We start from the raw sequence: 24,155 nt of genomic DNA, 5'->3' as shown, positions 1-24,155 counted from the left end.
TTTTGGCAGGGCAATGAGGGTTAAGTGACTTGCCCAGGGTCACACAGCTAGTAAGTGTCAAGTGTCTGAGGCCAGATTTGAACTCTGGTACTCCTGAATCCAAGGCTGGTGCTTTATCCACTGCACCACCTAGCTGCCCCCTAAAATGCTTCTTAAAAGAAATTCATGATTTTATTTGTTGCATTATGTGATGTCACAACAGAATGTTAAGGTTTTATCAGTATCCCCCATCCAACTAAAGTGGACAGGCTGAATAATCAGTTTGCATTCTTCATTTACTATCTTTTTTTTTTAAGTGAGGCAATTGGGGTCAAGTGACTTGTCCAGGGTCACACAGCTAGTAAGTGTTAAGTGTCTGAGGCTGGATTTGAACTCAGGTACTCCTGACTCCAGGGCTGGTGCTCTATCCACTGCGCCACCTAGCTGCCCCCATTTACTATCTTTTAACAATCTCCAAGTCCAGTTATCATTGTTCAATCTTTTCTTATTTTTTTCCAGTTACATGTAAAGATAGTTTTCAACATTTGTTTTTACAAAATTTTGAGTTACAGATTTTTCTCTCTCTCCCCTTTTCCCTTTCCTCCTCCCCAAGACGGCAAGCAATCTGATATAGGTTATATACATTCACATTAAATGTATTTCCACATTAGTCAAGTTACTATTGTTTAAAACCTTTTTTTTTTTATTTTTAATTTTTTTTTTTTGCGGGGCAATGGCGGTTAAGTAACTTGCCCAGGGTCACATAGCTAGTAAGTGTCAAGTGTCTGAGGCCATATTTGAACTCAGGTACTCTTGAATGCAGGGCTGGTGCTTTATCCACTGTGCCACCTAGCTGCCCCCTGTTTAAAACCTTTTAACTTATATGGCTAAAATCTAATGAAAAAAATATATTAATAAATAAAGTTCTGTATAATGTGGAAAAAACTATAGATCAAAAGAAACCAGAAACTCAATGAATCAGACAATTAGAAAAGCTTGCTGTAAGCAAATCAGTCACCACACTCAGCTTGAAGAAAAGTTAAAGAAAATACAATGAATTCCATTTCACTCAGGTACAGTCTATGCTCAGCTCCACATAAAGGCAAATAATAGGCCCATTTGAATAAAATAGCAAGATCTTCACCATGTGACTTCAACTTAACCTTCCAGACATTTCACATTCCTTCCCTTGATTCACACACTATCTTCCAGCCAAATTGGCCCATTTGCTATTCCTAACTCTTCATTCTGTCTCTGTACCTTCTTGACTTGGTCTCTTAGAATCCTTAACTTCCTTCATCTCAGTCAACACCTTCTAAGAAAGCCTTTCCACATTCTCCTGGTTAATACTTCCTTCCCTTAAGTTATGTGGATTTATCTACCTGTTAACTAATTGTAAGCCCCTAGTAAAATGAAGGTTGGGACTGATTTTCATTTCTTCTGTCCTTGCAGCCCCAAAGCTTCCCTAGCACAATGCCCTGCACATACCTAGGGCTTTATAAATACTTGATGACTTGCATTTGTTAGGAAGCACAATGCCTCCTTTCTTTCTAGTTTAAGTGCCAGACACCATCCCTTCTTTCAGACTGAGATTCATTCTGATATGCCAGGTACCAATCCCAGACACCTCCTCCCTTTCTCTTCCTCCTTGCTCAGCCAGAACCTACTCATTTTTGGTCATTCTGCTGAGTCAGTCAGTGTCGACGCTAAAACTAACTTCCCCAGTCAGTTCTCTAAGCTGGGATGCAGCCCTTTCACTGTTTTCTGTGATTCACAGTTCTCAACACAATAAAGAACTCTACCCTGGTGTCAAGATAATGTTCTTATTACAGTTTAGCACACTGGTACTCACCATATGAAATTGTGCAAGGCCCCAACATGCTCCCTATATATGCATTCAACAAATTCAACAACAGTTTTTTTCCTGTGGGTTTTTGTTTTTTTTTTTTGCTAATAATTACTTGTTTATACTTCAATGACAAAAAAAGGATCTTATTTGGAATAATATGTAATTATGTGTCTTATCACAACAGACAACTACAAGTTCTAGGTCTCCCAAATCCCTGCTCACACTTTTCAGTTTCCTTTAGCGTGTGGTCTTTCCCCATTAGATTGTAAACTCTTTAAGGGCAGAGGCTGTCTTCTTTCATATTTATATCCCCAATGCTAAGCACAGTGCCTAACACTTAGTAGGTACTAATCAATGTTTATTGAAATTTTCATTTACTTTTTGCACTTCACTGTAAAGCTATCCAGTGTTTATTTGATTTGTCCCAAGTTTATTCTTTTTACTGAGTCTCCTGGCATAATAGAAACCTGAAAATCTAATTCAAAAACTGTTTTATTTTTAAAAATATTTTCTTGCATTTTCTTCTCCCTCTTTAAAACCCCAATTTAAAAAAAATAGCTTCGGTACCTAATACAGAGTATGTTTCCCCTCAACTCCAGATCTGATAGAAAGCTTTATTCCTGAAATTTTGGGGTGCTAGCACCAACTTCAGTGTAATTATTCCTATTATGGTAATATATAGAGTATAAGTACAAAAATATCAATACAACAGAACCAAAAACAAAGCATCTGGCTTTAAAAGATGACTTGAAGCCATAAAGTGGTTCAGATACCATGACTGCCAGGAACAGATTACATTATGGAGATTCACACTATTAATCACTATGTATCAAGGTCTGCCATATCTTGAAATTCTGAAAATATTGTTTTACTCTAATTCTGAATGTTTTACCTTAAAAGCCCATTTATATGGTATATGAATGTGATAGAATTGTGGCATATGAATGTAATGGAATACTATTGTGTTGTAAGAAACGATAAGCAGGCAAGATTTCAGAGAAACCTAGAAGGACTTACATGAATTGATGCTGAGTAAGATGAGCAGAACCAGGAGAACATTGTACACAGTATCAACAACATTGTGTGTTGATCAACTGTGATAGACTTGACTCTTCCCAGCAATACAATGATCCAAGATAGTTCCAAAAGACTCATGATGGAAAATGCTCTCCAAATCCAGAAAAAAAAAAAAAAGAACTGTGGAATGTAGATGCAGATTGAACCATACTATTTCTACTTTTTTTGTTTTTCTTTTTTGAGGTTTTTCCCTTTTACTCTGATTCTTCTTTCATAGCATGACTAATGCAGAAATATGTTTAATGTGATTGTACATATATAACCTATATCAGATTGCTTGCTGTCTTGGAGAAGGGAGAGGGAGGGAGAAAAATTTGAAACTAGAAATCTTATAAAAACAAATGTTGAAAACTATCTCTACATGTAACTAGAAAATAATAAAATACTTTTATGATAAAAAAGCCCATTTAATATGATAGCTTTTCAGGGAAAAATATAAATTTACTCTGTGAACATAAAATCTAAGATTAACTTCTGAACTAGTCATTTTTTTGCAAAGCTAAAATTGGAGCAGTTTCAAAATGTATTATCTTTCATTTTCCAGTAAACCTATAAAAGTTACCACTATGAAAGAAACCACTAGATTCAGCTAATTAATCATTTCTTCATGCTAGACAATAATTACTTGTGGTAATTACAAGCCCACTGCCTCTGTTTCTTATGACATAAAAATACCTATGAGGTTTTATTCTATGACAATTCAAAACTTACTCTCAATTCTCAACTAATTTTAGATATAGATAGATATGGATGGATGGATGACAGAAAACTGCAGGTGAGTAGAATCTTTCTACATCAAGCTTTTGTTTTCTTTCCTTTAGGCTGAAGGAAATGGACAGCTCATAATACATTGTCTTATCAGACAACTCTTTCCCAGCCCTCAAAAGTCATCTGCAGTGAGAGTTCCACAAGGAGATTCTATGCATGTACTTTCGTGTGTAGTCACAAGGTTAGGTGCCATTGGTTCTGGGAATTCCAGTCTCTCATATACTTCTCTCCATTACAGATGAGCATTGTGATATATTGTTAGGCTCTGTAAAGAGGGTTGGTGGAATATGCATTAAATTTGCTATGTCGCTTTCTCTCAATGTGTTTTCTCTTAACATGTATTAAGAAAAATCTTAGGGCAGCTAGATGACGCAATGGTAAAGCACCAGCCCTGGATTCAGGAGTACCTGAGTTCAAATCTGACCTCAGACACTTGACACTTACTAGCTGTGTGACCCTGGGCAAGTCACTTAACCCTCATTGCCCTGCAAAAAGAAAAAAAAAAAAGAAAAGAAAAATCTTAATAGCAGGCCAAAGCTAGAAGATATTACTTTAAATTTCACACGTAAACGTAAAACTCTATGATTCTGAAGTTCATCCTTGGGCAACAAAACTTGTTCCAAAAATTTAATCTGTTCCCTCACTTTCAATTTCTCTGTGTCTATGTGATCTATCATAGGCACAACTCTAACTTAAGTCACATTCCTTTGTAATCTGTTGTATGGTTACAATCATATGATTTAACAATCTATTTGGAATGTTTACCCTCCACCCTCCTGCTCTCTTGCCACTTTTCAGCATGTACCGCCTTAAACATTCTTTTCTAGTTGATGTCTTAAAACATTAGAGGCAATGAACTTAAATCCAAAGCCAAAAGTATGCTGGATTCTTAAATATTATCTCCAAATATCATTCCATGAATAGAGAACATGTGTAGCTAGTTCATCAGCTAATTTCATGATATGCATCTTGGCCACCATTAGCTAGCTTCCAGGGCCCAAAAGAGAAGTCCTGGCAGTTTTTTGAAAGCCTTGGATCATCGTGAAGATGGTGGCAGCCTGGAACCAGCATGAGAAGCCAACATAAAAGCACTTCTATCTCCAAGGTACTGGACTGACATCGGGAATACAAATGTAAAATGAAAACCAGTCCCTGCTTTTTTAGGAGAGAACATTCTACTGGAAAATACAGCATAAAAACAAGAGTCAAGTAAATTCAAGATAATCTGAACAGCAGAAAATACAAACCACTAGGAAGTAAATTAAGAACCTTTAGAGCAAGACAAGTTCTGAAGCATTTGGACAGAATTTTTAGTGGATCAGAAAAGATTAACTGATCAGGCTGCATATCTCAAGAACAAGGGTTATGAAAGACATCCTTAGGATAAGGAATGTTTGCTTAATTGACGTCTGAAAAAATTAGTAAGTGGAACTTCAAGAGAGATCTATGAACAAAGAAATGCAATAATTTATTATAATACAAACGTAGGTCACACTTACTTAGCAAATCAGAAAAGACACTCAGAACCTAGGATGCAAATGAATTTCATAATTATATTCTCAGATTAAAACATATATGAAAGTTTACTTGTTCCTTGTTCAGACCTGCAAAATATACACCTTAGTATTCATAGAGATGCCAGCATGTGTAATGTGCCAATCTTAGGGGATTACAAAAAAAGACTTAGTCTGTACCTTTCAGGAGAGGACTAGGGACCAGCGACTGCAAAAATTGTAAAGCAAATTTTCTTTGGGCACCCTTATTTCCCTTTTTGAGGCAACCTTTATGCAAATCAAGAACCAGTTCTCCCTTTCTGTCTCCTCTTCCCTAAATGACACCCCCCAAAACCTGAATATACCCTAAGCAGTAGTATTCATAATCTTTATCTTTTCCAAATTTCAAGATAACCCATAAAAATTTGTGGGAAGAGGAGAGAAGACGCATTTATTTAGTGCTTACTACATTCCAAGAACTGTTCTAAGTACTTTTTACAAAAATGTCATTTCATTGAAGGTGGCGAAACCAAGATGGCGAAGAAAAGGCAGGGACTCACCTGAGCTCCACCCCAAACCCCTCTGACCATCTTTAAAAAATGCCCTAAAACAAATTTTGGAATGTCACAAAAGGATAGGGTGAAATAATCTTCCAGCCAAAAACAACTTAGAAGGTTGGCAGCAAAGGTCTGTTGTACAGGGGTGAGAGCAGAGAACAATCTGGCGCAGGTCATGCCAACACAGCCCTAGCCCCAGCAAATCAGAGTAGGCCCTGGGAATCACTGAATCAGGAGTAGCAGCAGTGGCAGCAACTGCTTGCAGAACTTTCAGCCCGCAGATGTAAGGGGGTCAAAACAACTGGTCAGAAGGAGATTACAGGGGTCTCTTTGCTGGCACTGGAGGCAGGACTCTTGTTCCTTTGCCCATACTCAGATCTGGATCAGAGTCTTGGGTCTCCATTCAAGGGCAAGGAGGAGCAGTAGCACACCAGAGCTTGTGGACACAGTGGAGCCAAGACCCTCTTCACAGTTCCAGGGCAGAAAAGAGTGCTTGTTGTCCCTCACAGACCAGAGCACAGGCCAGGAGAGTAGTAAACACACCTCTCCTTAGGTCAAGCCACCTCAGAAGAATTGAGAACTTATAGGTCCCTAGAAGTATCTCTGAAAACAGCTGCACAAAACCTCTGAAACTTGGGATAGTGCCCCCTCCACCCTGGAAGCAGAGCCCTCACTTCAGCAAAGAGTTAAGAGTCAAGAAACAGGCTGGGAAAATGAGCAAACAGAAAAAAATCCGACCACAGAAAATTACTATGGTGACAAGGAAGATCAAAACACATACTCAGAAGAAGAAAGTAAAGTCAAAACTGCTGTATCCAAAGCCTCCAGGCAAACAGAGGTTAAGTTATTTGCCCAGGGTCACACAGCTAATAAGTGCCTGGGGCTGTATTTGAACTTAAATTTTCCTGATTGAAGCCCTAGTACTCTATCCACGGGGCCACTGAACGGCCTACTACTTGTGTTGTACTCCTGGCCACTTCTCCAATTAATCTGAAGAAATAATAATTCCCGTGTTAGTGGATGCTATAATTTTCCCCGTCCCTCATCTAGTACATTTATATATATATGTATATATACATATATATATATATATATACACACATATATACATATACATACATATACATATACATACTGTGGTAAAATATGAAAGTTTTTAACAGTCGGTTAGGATAACTGAAAGACGCCAGTTTTTCAAGGACCACCCTTTTGGGGAGGAGATGAACAGTCCGCCTGCTGCGCATGTCAGACTGCCTGCCGGGTTTTTGACTTCCGGGGTGGAGAGAACGGCAGTAGGCCTTTTTGCCTGCTTGGCGGGACTCCTGACGGCGCGGCACAGACGGTCTCTCTCTCTCCAAAGGTGGCCTTTTCGGTTTGGTGAGTTTTTATAAGGAATATAGACTAAGCCTAGACTTAAGACGATTTGTATTGTATTTCTATTTTCCTATCCTTCTAATCAACATCACCTTGTGACTACCATACAATAAAGGCTCTATCTAGAAAACCAAAAGCTTCTTCCATTTACTAGTCTGGGAGATAAATTAGGGAAAAGTTAAAAGTAGGGGAGATTTATGATCTAATATCCAATTTTATTCTCACAATACACATACATACATATATACATACATATACATACATATATACATATACATACATATACATACATACATATATATATATATATAAGGGCTTTCTAGAGATAGTATGTATCTTACCTCGAATTAGTTATTAAAAGGTGAGATTATATTTAGGGTTTAGATGATCCATTCAGAATCAATGAAATTATACCTAATAGGCTGGTGCCAACTATTCTCAAGACAAAAACACATAGGAACACGTAGGGCTGGCCTTATCTCTAATAACACTTTGAAAATGTCAGAGAATTAGGGGGCGGCTAGGTGGCGCAGTGGATAAAGCACCGGCCCTGGATTCAGGAGTACCTGAGTTCAAATCCGGCCTCAGACACTTGACACTTACTAGCTGTGTGACAAGTCACTTAACCCCCACTGCCCCACAAAAAAAAAAAAAAAAGAAAGAAAATGTCAGAGAATTTAGGTCAAAGAGGATTATTGTTAATTTGATCATATGAGACTACCTTTAATTTTTATTAGCTATGCATAGTCAGTATAAGAGAATATAAGCTAGTTCCAACTGAGTTTTGGAAAAAAAGATTTTTTAAAACTAGATTAAGATACAACTATTTCTATTAAATTCTACTTGTTAAAACTCATATATAATTTGAATTTAACATATGTTATGGGGAAATCATGTGATATAGTGAAAAGAGCACTGGCCTTAGGGTCAGAAGACCTGGATCTAAATCCCAGCTCTGCCATTTACTAGCTATATAATCTCAGAGAAGTCACAAAATGAGAACCTTGGTTTCCTCACTTGTAAAATGGGAATAATAGTATTTGCACTACCTACCTCACAACAGTGTTGTTGGGGGAAAGCCCTCAGGTGAAAATGATCTGTTCCTCCTTTGAATTTCCCAAAGAGCCTCTTATGTACATGTCTTATCTTCCCCACTAAAGTAGAAACTCCATGAAGGGAGGGACTATGATTATTTGTATCTACAAGTACATTACAAAGAGTAGGCACTAAAGCACTAAACAAAAGAATGAAAAGCACCATGAAAATGGGGTTATACTTTTTAATTATACAGTATTTGAAACAATATATTTACATAATAGTTACAGAAAAATGTTCCAAAGAAAAACTTAAAGTATCATCATTCCCTCATAAATTTGACCAACAGTTACTGAGTGACTATAATGGAGAACTTATTTGAGAATATTAATATTTAGGATCATAGATTTAGAGCTGGGTCTTAGAGATCATGTAGCCTGGAGGTACCAACTACTTTCCTCTGGTCCAGGTGACAAACTCAAGAGTACAAACCAGATTAAAAGGTAGTTGGGAAATTTTTAACAAAATAAATAAAAATGCAACATAGATAATGTTAATTTGTGGTTTTCTATGCCAATATGAGGCTGCAGAAATATGTCTGATGCCAATGACATAGTGTAGCAGCTTCATTTTGCAGGTGAGAAAATAGGCACAGAAAAAAAGTGAAATGCCTTGCCCAAAGGCAAATTGAGTAGTAGAATCAGAGCTGAGCCTATATGCTCAGATTCTAAATCCTTCCTCTTTCCTCCACATCACACAGAGTACAAGGATGGTGACAAACTACATGCAATATAACAAAAGGAATGGTCTGATGGCCCCAATTAAGCAACTTTATGAAAAGGTGATCCCTTTCTGGGGGCAGCTGCATCAAAGATGATGCATGGAATATTCTGAACAGGCAGGATTTTCAGGTTAGTAAACTTTCTGATTTCATCGTTAGTCTTTTTTTCTTAACTGCTTATTTTCCCCAGGCATAGGGACCTGCTGAACTACCCTATTGACTTGCATACTTCCTTATGTATCCTCCCACATTATGATTAGAAAAATCAAAACAAATATTTTACCCGTATAATTCACCTTATACTTTGCCTTCTGCCTTAAAACAGCAACCACTGATGCTATCACACATATCTCAGAGCATCATGTACTTTGTCAATGCCATGGCAGTCAGGGTATTAAAAAACAGCCAGGTATTTGGTACTTTATAAGGTACAAGGAGCTGCTTTTTTATTTGCTCATCTACCTCAATCTCTGCTTTACCTGCTTCTTCACCTCCCTCTTCTACAAGCTACAGGACTGTCACCTCCCAAATGGGCCTTCAACCTTTGTGGAGACACAACAAATGAAATGGGGCTGTGCTCTCTTCCCCCAGCTTGGAAGTTCAGCACTTGGAACCTAAAATTTACATTCCTCCCAACATAATTCTCCTTTTCTCCTTAACAAAGGGCCAGGAAAGAGGAATAGGAAGGTGATATGGGTTACAAAAATAAATACCCCACTTGTTCTCATTAAGAAGTCTGACCAAAAATACTCAATCATACAATCATTTTTCCCACTTAAATTACATTATCTGTATTAAAAATACAAAAACATATTTGAAATGGGATGTTCCTTCTATAGTTTCTGAAGTAAAACTGGCCAATTACATACAGTAAAATATAAAAATGAAATAGTTTCATGATAGCACTGACTCGTTTTATTCAGAAGAACCCTCAAACAACATTAGTTTTAGGCACCCTCAATTGCATCAAAATGACTGTCTCAGTTTCAGAGTTACTAGTAATCAGGGTTAATCCCAGGAAACGCTAGGAAATAAATGAGTTGATCTTCTAGGAACTCCAACCTTCTATTTTAGTATACTGAAAAAGTAATGGTGATTGGGATGAAGAAGAGTAATATTAAGCAAGTTAGTCCACGTCTTAGGGCCACGGTTTCTTCATTTGTAAAATGAAGGGGAATAGACTTCCAACTAACATTGTGTGATTTTTAACACTTCCTGGTGTCAAGATTTCTGGTACCTGACTCCTCAGTATTCCAATCTCAGGCCTGCCATTAACTCAGCAGACGCTACTCATTCCTCTGAGATTGGAAGGTCTTAGAAGGCAAAAGCCTCATTCCTCTCTAACTGTGATTTGCAATCTGTCTCAGAACTCTAAAGGTCTGAAATGTCCAAGGGATGTGGTACTTGAATAAATAATTTACAGAAGCTATGCTCTTCCAGTGAGGCTAGGCCAGTGACATTTGGTCCACATGGGGGCCCATGGAAGCTGTTCTCAAGAAGCCCTAGCACTTTCCTTGTGACAGATCCTTCCTTATAAGGGTAGTGGGGTGGAATGGCTAAAGCCGGGGCAAATATATATACATACCTGAATGAGCTCCAATGTGAAGACCTGGCTAGTTTCCTAGACCATAAAGGATTGCTGAGGGCCAGCAACTGCAATGACCAGCTGTACACTATTAATTACAGAATTTTAGAACGGAAGCATTTAAAGTCCAACTCCTACCCAAAAAGGAATCCCTGCTACATACACCATGCACTTATCCAGCCTCTCTCACTCTACCAACTGAAAGAGCCCACTCCTCTTTGGGATGACTTTTTTCATTCCTAAGTTTTTACTGATATCCAGCCTTAATTTTCTTCTTTGCAACTCTTACCCTCTACACCCACTGCCTCTGGTTCTGCCCTCTGGGCCCACACAGAAGAACAAATCTAACACGATCCCATGACTGCCCTTCACATACCCGAATATTGCTCCCATTCCTTCTAACACAGCTTTCTCTTTTCCAAACTCAGCATCCTCAGCTCTTTCAACTTACCCTCATGTAACATGGGCTCAGGAGGACTAAGGCACATTTTTCCTACTTAAAGCCTGGATCTATTGCATAAATATCAGAAACTCCTAACAATGCGTGCTGGCACCTGTTCTGCCACTTCTGGTTTAGCAGAGTTGCCTAGGGCCAACAAGGGGCTAAGCAACTTGCCCAGAGTCACGAAGACAGAATGTCAGATGTGGTACTTGAATCCAGTTCTTCTTGACCCCAAGGTCAGCAGCACTCTACCCTTAGTGCCATGTTGCTTCTAGCCCTACCTCCTCATTCCTGTGTAAGCTATGCTTCTTTTACTGCAGCCATATCACGATGTAGAAGTCACACTGAGCTTGCAATCGATTAAAACCCCCATGTCTTTTTCTGACAAACTGCTGTCTAATCAAACCCTGCCATCTTGTACTTGTTCATTTGATATTTTTGAACCCAAGTGTAAGCCTTTATATTTATTTCTACCAAATTATAGATTATTCTCAATTCTCTAGCCATAAAGATCTTCCTAGGTTCTGATTCTGACAGTCAATGTGTGTGCTATTCCTCCCAGCTTTTTGTCATCGGCAAATCTGATAATTAGGCAATGATTTTTTTTTTACTTTCAAATATTGTTTTTATTTTTTAAAAGCAATAAAGATTTTTTATTTATAGTTTTTGAGTTCCTATGCCCAAAGGGCTATGGGATGATACAAACCCTTTGACCCAGTAATACCACTACTAGGTCTGTATCCCAAAGAGATCATAAAAAAGGGAAAAGGATCCACATGTACAAACATATTTATAGCAGCTCTCCTCGTGGTGGCAAAGAACTGGGGAATCGAGGGAATGCCCATTGTGGTATATGAATGTAATGGAATACTATTGTGCTATGAGAAATGATGAGCAGGCAGATATTAGAAAAATCTGGAAAGACTTAAGTGCACTGATGCTGAGTGAAGTGAGCAGAACCAGGAGAACATTGTACACAGTAACTGCAACACTGTGTGATGATCAACTGTGATAAACGTGGCTCTTCTCAGCAGTGCAATGATCCAAGACAATTCCAAAGAACTCATGATAGAAAATGTTCTCCACATCTAGAAAAAAGAACTCTGGATTCTGAATACAGATTGAACCATACTGTTTCTACTTTTTAGTTGTTTTTTTTTTCCTTTATTGAGGTTTTTCCCTTGTGTTCTGATTCTTCTTTCACAACATGACTAACACAGAAATATGTTTAATGTGATTATACATATATAACCTATATCAGACTGCTTTCTGTCGGGGGGGGGGGGAGGGAGAAAAAAATTTCGGAACTAAAAATCTCATGGAAACAAATGTTGAAAACTATCTTTACATGTAACTGGAAAATAATAAAATACTTTTATGATAAAACATTTTAAATAGTCTTGAGTTTCAATTTTTATCCTTTCTTCCTTCCCTCCTCTACCCCCTCCCTAAGCCGGCAAGCAGATATGGTTTATACATGTACAATTATGTAAAGCATTACCATATGAGTCATTTTGTACAAGAAAATGAGAATTTTAATGAATGACAGAAAGTGAAAAAGAGCATACTCCAGTCTAATCAGGCAATTATTAAAAAACAAAATGTAAGAAGTAATATTTTAGTGGAAACAAGATAATTTTTATATTTGGTAGCACTATACCCAGCATCATGTTAATGCTGGCAGCAAATGAATGAATATAATTCACACTTACATATAAAAGTTGGGAGGAATTTAAGCACCAAAAAGGAAGGTGGGACAAGAGTTAGAAAAGAACTGGAGGGAAGCAAAATGACCACATGTGCAAAAGTTCTTACCTAATGAATTGCTTGAAAAAAAGCTGCTGAAGCTTCAAAGAGGGATGCAGTGTAGGTAAGGTGAAGAGAGCTCTGAATCTGGAATCAGAGCATCTGAATTGGGATCCTATTTCTCAAGTACTTACACTTGTGTAACTTGAGGGAGGTTACTTGACCTCTTCTGGCCTCAGTTTCCTTTTCTGTCAAATGAGGGAACTGGACTAGATTGCCTCAAAGGTCTCTGGCAACTTTAATTCAATGAGCCTCTGAGCAGCATATACTACGAAAGGGTACGATGGTGCCTTACTTTAGAATAGCAGAAATAGGAAAACTGCACAAGTTTTGAATTATAGGGTAATTATTTGCTTTTCAAAAGGATTCAAAATGGGATCCATTTAAAGAGTAAGCTAAACTTACAAACATTTAATTTTTTATTTTCTTCATTAACATGTACCATATAACTTCACTTTCATGTTTTTATAATTTAATATATTCAGGGTCAAAAAAAAAAAAACCAAGGCAAAAGGGTCACTAAAAGAGAATTGCTTCAGTGCTATATGACACACCCCAATATAGCAGCACTGTTTTACTTTTGTGTTCAGACTGGGGCTTATTTACTAGTTATCAAATGAAACCCACTAGCACTTGTCAAGCATACACAAAGCCAATCTTTGCTGCTAACGTGGTGATTTACTGGTTAGCTCTGCCCCAGGAACAAGTACAACATTTTATCACCTTCTAAAATAAGAAAAAAACCTTTCCATGCAACTTTACCCTTGTATTACTAATCAACTGATTTTTAAAAAAATACTATGAATTAAGCTATCTATTGTCATATGAAAAAATGCTCTAAGTCACTATTGATTAGAGAAATGCAAATTAAAACAACTCTGAGGTACTGCCTGACACCTATTAGATTGGCTAATATGACAAAAAAGGAAAATAATAAATGTTGTAGAAGTTGTGGAAAAATTAGAACACTAATGCATTGTTGGTGGAGCTGTGAACTGATCCAACCATTCTGGAGTACAATGCCCAAAGGGCTATGAAGCTGTGCATACCTTTGACCCAGCAATACTACCACTAGGTCTTTTTCCCAAAGAGATCATAAAAAAGGGAAAAGGACCCACATGTACAAAACTATTTATAGCTTCTGTTTTTGTGGTGGCAAGGAATTGGAAATCGAAGGGATGCCCATCAATTGGGGAATGGCTGAACAAGTTGTGATATATGAATGTAATGGAATACTATTGTGCTGTAAGAAATGATGAGCAGGTGGAGTTCAGAGAAACCTGGAAGGACTTCCATGAACTGATGATGAGTGAGATGAGCAGAACCAGAAGAACATTATACATAGTATCATCAACATTATATGTTGATCAACTGTGATAGACTAGATTCTTCTCACCAATCCAATGGAACAAGAAAGTTCCAAAGGAACTCATGATGGAAAAGGCTCTCCAAATCCAGGAAAAAAAAAAAAAGGAACTGTGGAATATGGATGCTGATTGGACCATACTATTTCTTTTGTTTTTGGTGCTGTTGGTTTTCTGATGTGAGGTTTTTCCTCTTTGCTCTGATTCTTCTTGCACAGCATATCTAATGCAAAAATATGTTTAATGTGATTGTATATATATATAACCTATATCGGATTGCTAGCTGTCTTGGGGAGTGGGGAAGGAGAAAAAATTGAAACTAGAAATCTTATAAAAATAAATGTTGTAAACTATCTCTACATGTAACTGGAAAATAATAAAATACTTTTATGGAAAAAAATACTATGAATTAACTTGAACAAACAGCATCAAAGTTGTCTCCTCAATTTATCATTAGTTTTACTACTATTTCAATGTAAGTTCCTTAAGGGCAAGGGCCATCTCATTTTTGTTCTTATATTTCCAGAACCTAGCACAGTTACTAACCTATCACCAACATTTATTCAATGCTTCTTAATCATATGAAGTTATCTGTCTTTTCCAAGGTCAGAGTAAGTGAGTATCCAGTTTGGTTTTTTTAGTAAGTTTGTTTTGCCTTTCTTTATACCTTTTGTGTCTGTCCTCAATGCTGTATCCATAGGGTCCACAGAGAGACATGAGGGGCGCTTAATAAATGCTAATTGACTAACACAGTTATCTTCCTTTTTCCTATGGTTATACATAGTGTTAAGTGTCTTCCTCCTGAGACTACCCCTAATTCATCTTGTATAAAGCTTGTTTGCATACAGTATTATGTAAAAGTATGTACAATACATATAATTGAATTCATATACACACACACCCTCTCCCAGTTCATAATTAATATTTCTTACTGAATTTTACTTACACCAACCCTATCACTACAGGTCTTTGTATATTATCTCTGCCATTCTACTGTGAGAGCCTTGGGATCAGGAACTGTTGTAGTTTTGGAGTGTTTTTTGACATCTCTTTGTATTCCCCAGAATTTAGCAATGTTCCCAGCACATACTAGGCACCTAATAAATTTTTACTGATGGACTTGTCATAGTTTTTTTTCTAAGATTAGATAATTTATCTGTTTCCTGTTTTGTCCAATGTATTTTGTTTCAGTACTTATTAATCCAACTCATTAAAATTTTCTGCTTTACTGTCATGTAATTATCAATCTATTATAAATTATGTTACATTATATATTATAAATTTATATAAATATATTTCTCTTGTGTTCATTATAATTATTATATTATTATATATTTCAATTCTATTTATTTATCTTCATGTTTCAATATTTTTTCCTTCTGTGCTTGTTTGGATTATTAAGTTTTTAAATTTTCTCCTGATGTTCAGCTCACTGCAGGTCTCTCTCCTTTGTTAATTTACTCATTTAGGAATGTGTCTGCTGGTTATATTAGCTGTAGCCAAATATATATTGTATTGATATTATTTATCCTGTAGTATAACTTAGCACCTCTATAATGTTCTTTAATGTACTCATTATTTAGCATATCTTTTCCAATCTCCATGTGAGTTTGCTTCTTTAGCTTATTATTTTCCATATTAACCACTGTTTTTGTTGCATTGTTATCTATATGCATATAAAGTATTTAAGATTTCTATCTTCATACCCTTGAGCAAGATCAATTTTTGTAAAGGTTTAATAATTGTTTGATATTGGGCAGCTAGGTAGCACCGGCCCTGGATTCAGACGTACCTGAGTTCAAATCCAGTCTCAGACACTTACTAGCTGTGTGACCCTGGGCAAGTCACTTAACCCTCATTGCCCCGCAAAACCAAAACAAAAAATAACTGTTTGATATGTAAACTTTTTGATATTTCCATTCAGATCTCTCAATATCAATTCTAATACTTTTAGCAATCTGTTCCAAGTTAACTTTCTGTTTATCTATTGGATCTGTCCAGTTCTGGGAGAGAGAAATTAAAGTCTCCTACTATTAATACCGAATAACTTGTAATTTATTTGTGTTTCAATTAACCCCCCCCCAATCCTCCCAGTATTTAGTACAGTATCCTGGAAAATAGTAAGCATTTAATAAATGCTAGTTGACTTAATAAATGTTAATTGAGTGACTTTTATATATTTGGTTGCCATGCCATTTGCAATAAATATTCTTAAGATTGATATTGTTTTATTCACTACCACTGAAAAGTACAAAAGAGAACTAGCTTTGAAATCAGAAAACATCGGACTGAATCCTGGTTCTATTACTTACCACCTCTATCTAATCTTAGCCTCTTTGGGCCTCAAATTTCTGATCTGCAAAATGAATGTTAATGGCCCTTGGAATCCTAAATCTATGCTCTATTAACCATGTTTCTTTCTTTAATATTCTGTAATTCTGCTTCTACTTTGTCTTGAAATCATGACTACTGCTCTTGATTGGGGGGGGGGGTGTCAGCAAAAATATATCAAACTTCATCTCAGCCTCTCATTTTGAATCTGTAGGTGTTCCAATAATTTAGGTTTATTTTTCCAGAGGCAATATAGTTTTTGTTCTTTTTTTTAAAACAGCATTCTGAGGAAATTTAGGGGGTTTGTTTTTAGCAATAGATTCATTTGTATCATTAATACCTTCTAGTTGTGTTTTTCATTGATTCTGTTTTATTAATTAACAGGCCATCTCTGCCACTTTTCTTTAATCGGGATCATTCTATCTTCCATATTATTTTGTTAAGAATCTCCAAAGAATTTTCCAGACAGTTGTCTCTTATTTGCATCTTTTCTCTTCCTTCACTGGTCTAAATTTCATCTTCCTCAAATGCCAAATCCTCCTGCTTTCTCTTGCTGAAGAACTCCCTCTGGAGAGACTTGCAATAGATCTGTTTTCTCTTTGGGAACTTTTTTCTCCTCCTAATGTCTTCTCTTTAAGTCTTCTTTAACACTATAATATTTATTCAAGGGTTAGAGTCTCTTTTTTGTTTCCTCATTTCTTCAGTCAATCTGTTTCTTTCTTCAGTGAGGCAATTTTCCTTATTAGGGCTTTAGTTTATTTGGCTGTTCTTTTTGCTTAGGTGCATCTGTTATCTGAAGTGATGGAGCAGAGCTTGGTTCAATCACATTCACTCATCCATCATGCCTATCCTTTTATTTATTATTATTTATATATGTGCCACATCCTCATACTAGACAGGTGGTATCCAACTAAATTAGAAACAGATCCCTGCAAGCAGCATACTGACTTAGAAAACCACAAATCAACATTATCTATGGTGTATTACTTTTTTGTTGTTATTGTTAAACATTTCCCAATTACAATTTAATCTGATTCTGGCCGCCTAGAATTTTGTTTGATACTTCTCTGTTAGATTATAATCCCTTATGAAGGAAGGGTCTTGGGTTTATCTAGGTTTTGTATCCTCCCCAGTTGCTCAATAATAGCCATTTAAATGTGTCTCAAAGTTAATTTACTAGGTCAGAAAACATACCAATGACTCTCTCTATTTGCTTTCAAATTTCTTCTTCCCTTGCTATTTTTGACTCTAAAATAGTAAAATTACTGATCAATGCCTTCCTAAGCAACTACATTATTCAAGAGAATTCTCACCTACATTTACTAAAGAACCATACTCCTTTAAAAGCTAAACAAAAAACAGTAGCCAAATTACTTAAAATAAAGATCTCTAAATATTTTCTAATTCAGCAATTCCTCCAAAATGTTAATATTCTTGAAAAAAAAAAAACCTTTAAGGGATGAATTGTAATGTAACTTCAAGTTTAGAGAGTGATGTGAGATAGGTGTGTGTGTATATGGATTTTTTTTGACTGATTATTCATATCTGACTCTTCATGACCCCATTTGGGGTTTTCTTGGCAAAGAAATTGGAGTAGCTTACCATTTCCTTTTCCAGTTCACTTTATAGATGAGGAACTGAGGCAAACTGACTTAAGTGACTTGCTGAGGGTCACATAGCTATTAACTGTCTGAGATTTGAACTCAAGAAGATGAATCTTGCTGACTTCAGGACAGGCACTCTATCTACTGTGCCACCTAGCCGCCCCTAACTTCATTTAGGCCTTCTAAAAAATATCCTCAATTTGAGAAAGGACCTCAGTGTCCAGTACCTTATCTTGCCAGGTGACCTTCAGAATCTTCCTAAGATAATTCAAGTGGAAGAGATTCCGTTTCCTAGCATGGCATTGGTAGCCTGTCCAGGTTTCACAGGCATACAACAATGAGGCCAGCACAACGGCTCTGTAGACACCCTTCAATTTGGTAGACAGCCTGATAACTCTTCTCTCCTACACTTTCCTTTGGAGCCTCCCAAACACTGAGCTAGCTCTGGCAATGTGTGCATTAACCTCATCATCTATGTGTATATCCCTGAAAAGAATACTGCTGGGGCAGCTAGGTGGCGCAAGGGGCAGCTAGGTGGCGCAGTGGATAAAGCACTGGCCTTGGATTCAGGAGTACCTGAGTTCAAATCCAGCCTCAGACACTTGACACTTAACTAGCTGTGTGACCCTGGGCAAGTCACTTAACCCCCATTGCCCTGCAAAAATTTAAAAAAAAAAAAAAGAATACTGCCAAGGTAAGTAAACTTTCAAAATTTTCAAAGCTTTCAAAATTTCTCCATTTGCTGGACCCAATGGTATCACAACGGATGATGCAGTGCTGGCTGGTGGAGAACCTGTTTTCTTTGTGTTAACTGTTAGACCAAAGCAGTTAGGCACAAGAAGTAGACAATCAATCCATACTTTGCTGCATCTCGGTCTCAGAGGCTGCAATAAGTACACAATCATCTGTGAACAAAAAGTCACACACCACCAACTTTCCTTCCACTTTAGTCTTGGGTTGTAGCCTTTTCAAGTTAAATAATTTACCATCAGTGTGGTAGCTGACTTTGATGCCATTTTCATCTTCATTGAAGGTGACTGACAACATCCCTGAAAACCTCATACTAAAGAGCATGAGCAGGAGAACTGTCCATTGACCATGCAAGTATGCTGTCCTGACAATGATGTACAATACTCATGAACTTCTCTGAGCAGCCAAATTTTGCCATGATCTGCCACTAGCCCTCACAACTGATAGTATCAAAGCCTTTGATCAGATCTATGAACATTGTATATAGATCTTTGTTCTATCCCAGGCATTTCTCCTGGAGTTGTATCAACCATTCCTTGGCCCTTTCAGGAACCACACTGACTCTCTGACAGATGACTGTCCTCTAGGGGAAGGATCAGCCTATTAAGGAGTGCTCTGGAAACCATCTTGATGGCAATGACTTACAGAGAGACCCCACTGTGATTGTCACAGGACAATCTATTTCCTTTTCTAAAACCTGCTCCTAGGTAGCGAGGCTTTCAGGAGTTACCTAGACACAACATTCAAACAACTATGTATATATAAGACACATACAGTGTAAATAGGAAGAAATGGGGGTATGGAGATACATAGTAATTTCAGCACTTCTAATACATTATCGATTAAACAGGTCTTTGTGGGTAAGCCTAAGAACCTAACATTTAAAACAATGTTTCTGTGAGAAAATGTAGTCCAGAAAATTTTCCAAATGAACTTTTGGAACATAAACTAGTTTCATGAACTGAAGGCTTTCTATACTGCCAAAGGTCAAATCATAATCCCCTTTAAACCAACAAACCGGTTATTAGTTCATGTTAGATGAGGATAATAAGAAAGAGATATAGAATAACGAACTCGAGGAAAAAGGAAAAGGATGTAGGGATCCTCAAAAACCCTCAATGTTCAGTGGAGTAAACAAATCAAGGGAGGTCAAAAAGTTGACAAAAGCATCTAATTCACAAATTTTCCTAGGGCTAGTTCAGTAAAATAAAGGCACAAATATTATTATTTTCATGATAACAAGTGTGATTTAGCAGAATTTAAAAATACAGATAAAAAATTATACATCAGAAAAGGATGTCTAGTTATTTAAGTTGTTTGATTCACCAAATAGCATATCTTTGAAATGGTACCAAGGTTTCACATATGAAATACACAAAAACAGAGGATGAAAGGGAGAATAATATGTTCCTCTTCTGAGAAGAGAATCACCATTTCCTGCAAAGAAAGGCTAAATAAAAGCTTTCAGCTTACTTATTTATGATGTGCACTTTACTATCTTGACATCACATTAAACAATGACGAGGCAGGGGAAAGATTAAAATGGTCCTATGATATTAGACAAAAGCTTCAATGTAACCACTTTCAAGATTCATGAAAAAATCTTAAAAGGTTCATTTGGCACTTAGTCACAGAATCTGAAAGTTAGTAGGAACCTTAGAGGTCATCAAGTCAAACTCACTGTTGGCTGAGAGCCTGAAAAACTCCCAAGTGCAGGCCCAGACCAGATGAAAATATAATCAGGGGACATTTAACAAAATGAACAAATATGAATACAACATAAGTAATGTGAATTTGTGGTTTTCTTAAGTCAATAGGTAGCCTCCAAGGATCCATTTCTGAGTTTGACAGCACCAATCTAGTGCAACCTCCTACATTTTACAAGAATTGTCATTTACACACCTACCAAATGTTCAATCAGAAAGCAGAAGTTAATTTAAGAGAGATGGAGACATCCAGAAAAAAGAATTGTAGAATCTGGATGCAGATTGAACCACACTGTTTCTACTTTTTTTTTTCTTTTTTGAGGTTTTTCCCTTTTGTTCTGATTCTTCTTTCACAACATGACTAATGCAGAAATATGTTTAATGTGATTGTACATATACAACCTGTATCAGATTACTTTCTGTCTTGGGGGGGTGGGAAGAGAAGAAAGGAATGGAGAAAAATTTGGAACTCAAAATCTTTTAAAAACAAATGTTGAAAACTATCTTTAGATGTAACTGGAAAATAATAAAATACTTTTATGATTAAAAAAAGTGATGGAGAGCTCAGCTTCTAATAAGGGAACCCATTCCATTCTTGGGACAGCTTAGTCCGAACAAAGTACTTTCACATTTTTAACTGAAGTCTGCCACCTTGTAACTCCCAAGCATATCAGTCCTGTACAGCATATTGTTGTTTAGTCATTTTAGTTGTGCCCAACTCTTCATGACCCTTTTGGGGGTTTCCTTGGAAAAGATACTGGAATAGTTTACCATTTCCTTGTCTAGCTCATTTTTTACAGATGAGGAAACTGAGGCAAACATGGTTAAGTGACTTGCCCAGGGTCACATAGCTTGTGTCTGAGGCCAGATTTGAACTTAGGTCGTCTTCCTGACTCCAGGCCCAGAATTTTATCCACTGTGCCATCTAGTTCTCTAGAATAGCATATTGACTATCTAAAATATCAGAAAACCAGTCTGCTACTTTTTCTAGAAAATATTCTTTTAGCTATGAAGACAATAATAATGTCTCTTTTAGTGTTCTCGTCTACAGACCAAACACTCTCTAACTCTGGATGAGTCCACCTATCACATCAAATATAGCAGTAATTTAATTTTTCAGCTGACAAATTCTAAAAATTATTCTAAGAATTATTAATGCTACCAAAAGTAACTATTTCCAAGTAAAACTAAGGACTACATGGCTAATCCAGGTCCCAAATCTTGGATTCATCTTTGATAATCCAGTTAATAGCAAAGTTCTATTAATATTTCCCACTAATTCCTTAAAGTTTTCAAATCAAATCAACCAATATTCACTTAATACTAGTATGTGCAAGCCACTCTGCCAATCCCTTCCTTTCCATTCCCTCAGCTCTGGTCTAAGCCCTCAATAACCACCTTGCCAAAACTATCGTCACGACTTCCCAACTGGTCTTCCAGCCTTCAGTTGGCCATTGTCAATCTGTCTTATTCACTGCATCTAGAATAGATAAATCTTCAGTTCAATTTGGCCAACATTTCAGTGCCTACTACTCTGTCCACAGCATTATAGTAGGCATTGGGGAAGATACAAAGTTTAGATAAGATTCAGTGTGTGTTCTCTGATGTGAAATTATCATCACTGAACTCTGAATGGATATTGCAGCATATTTTTTCACTTTATTTTTCTTGCCTTTTTTTTTTGCAACATGGCTAATATACAAATATTTTGCATGACTTCACATATGCAATGGGTATTATATTGCTTGCCTTCTCAATGGGTGGGAGAGGGGCTAGAGAGAAAGAGAGAGAGGATTTGGAACTTAGAATAAAAACACGAATGTTAAAAAGTAAAAACAAAAAAAAATGTATCATGACTACCACCGTCATCAAGCAACTCACATTTATAGCGAGGTCTGTTTAATAGCTCCACCTATGTATCTATATCTATCTGGGTGGATAGAGATAAATAAAATCTCATTTGAACACGGATTTGCCTTTGTTATAAAATTTTTAATGGTTCCCTTGCAAAAGACTGCTTGGATTCCTTTAAAGGACATTCCAAGGTGCTATACGATTTGGCCCCAACCTACCAGTATGACCTTTGCTTATCTCTAACACAAACCAGTCTAGTCAGGTCTACCTCAAGATTTTCCGAATGCGGCACACTTTCTGGGCCTTTTCCCTACCCCTCACTCACTACCTTTGGCTCTGGCTGTTCTTTTTGCAAATAATCAAATCACCACAAACTTAACAATGTTCTCCACACTTTTAAGGGGAGGGGATAACTTAGAAATGTAACAAATAGTTCTTACTCTAGATAAGCTTACAATCAACTGGAGACACAAGATACAACAGCTAACAAGGAAAGAGCACACAAAGGCTAAGTTGCATTCTCCAGACTGAGTTGTTGCAGGAGTTCAACAGAGGGAGAGAATAGGCCCAAAGGCCTTAAGGAGGAGGGGGTCTTGAGCTAGGCTTTGAAGGATAAGTGAACACTGGGCTAGCCAAGGGGTGCGTGTATTCCAAGTGAGAAGAAAAAGATGAGTGTTTTTGACACTGCTGCCCTTCAAACATTACCCAACCTTCAGCACTTGCCTCTCTCCCAGTTACTCCCGCTTTATGGTTCACTCCCTTCTCTGAACTCCTACTGCACTTTCCTCTCTGAAACACTCCTTTTGGCACTTAAACACACACTCCCTTATTTGCCTTTTTAACTGTTTCATGAGTTGGCTTTATCTCTCCAAGAAGAATCCTAGTTTCCTCTAGGACAGTGGTGGCAATCATGGTCTGCCTCGCTGTAGCCCAAACAGATGAAAATATAATCAGGAGGCCTTGTTTCTATTTGAGTTTGACACCACTGCTCTAGGACAAGACCGTTTCAGTCAGTTGTATCTCAGTCATGTCTGCCTCTTCACAACTTTATTTGGGATTTTCTTGGCAAAGATACTGGAGTAGTTTGCCATTTTCTTCCGCAGCTCATTTTATAGATGAGGAAAGTGGGGCAAACAGGGTTAAGTGACTTGTCCAGGGTCACATGGCTAATAAGTGTCGGAGGCCAGATTTGAACTCAAGAAGAGGAGTCCTGGTACTCTATCAACTGTATCGCCCAGCATATACTAATTTTGCTACCAATACATGGCTTAGCTCATATTATACATTAGCATAATATCTCAGATGCAAGGGGCATTCAATAATATCTACTTATAGAATTAAGTCATCACAGGTGATATCAAATCTCAAAACAAACATAAAAATGGAATTAATCTGATTTTGTTTCTTATCTTACCTGACATCTCCTTTGGAAAGATTAGCATTTGCAGGATAAAGGATAACTTTATTTGCATCTACATCCACCACACATTTGGTATGCAGGTCAAATTCTGTAGGGGAAAAAAAACCAGGAAAAACATGTTTATTTTGAACAATTATTGTTGTTGAGTTATTTTTCAGTTGCATTAGACTCTTCATGACCCCATTTGGGGTTTTCTTGGCAAAGATACTGGAATAGTTTGCCATTAACTTCTCCAGCTCATTTTACAGATGAGGAAACTGAGGCAAACAGGATTAAGTGACTTGCACAGGGACACACAGCTAGTAAGGGTGTAATGATTGGAATGACGCCACCTACTGGAGACTTACTATAGAAAAGCTTCGCCATGAAGTGAAGGTCTT

General features: G+C 37.1%; 1 protein-coding gene across 1 annotated transcript in view; it reads right to left on the bottom strand.

Annotated features, from left to right (window-relative positions):
• The window catches only part of KIF13B (kinesin family member 13B), a 269,721-nt gene that overhangs the window by 220,832 nt on the left and 24,734 nt on the right, over positions 1-24,155 (bottom strand). Inside the window, 1 exon segment of the mRNA XM_043988280.1 lies at positions 23,770-23,863. Within this exon segment, the coding sequence (XP_043844215.1) occupies positions 23,770-23,863 (94 nt within the window).

This window comes from Dromiciops gliroides, chromosome 2, assembly GCF_019393635.1.
Source record: "Dromiciops gliroides isolate mDroGli1 chromosome 2, mDroGli1.pri, whole genome shotgun sequence".
In the NCBI taxonomy this organism is placed as follows: Eukaryota; Metazoa; Chordata; class Mammalia; order Microbiotheria; family Microbiotheriidae; genus Dromiciops; species Dromiciops gliroides.
This window is presented reverse-complemented; position numbering and strand designations above follow the sequence as displayed.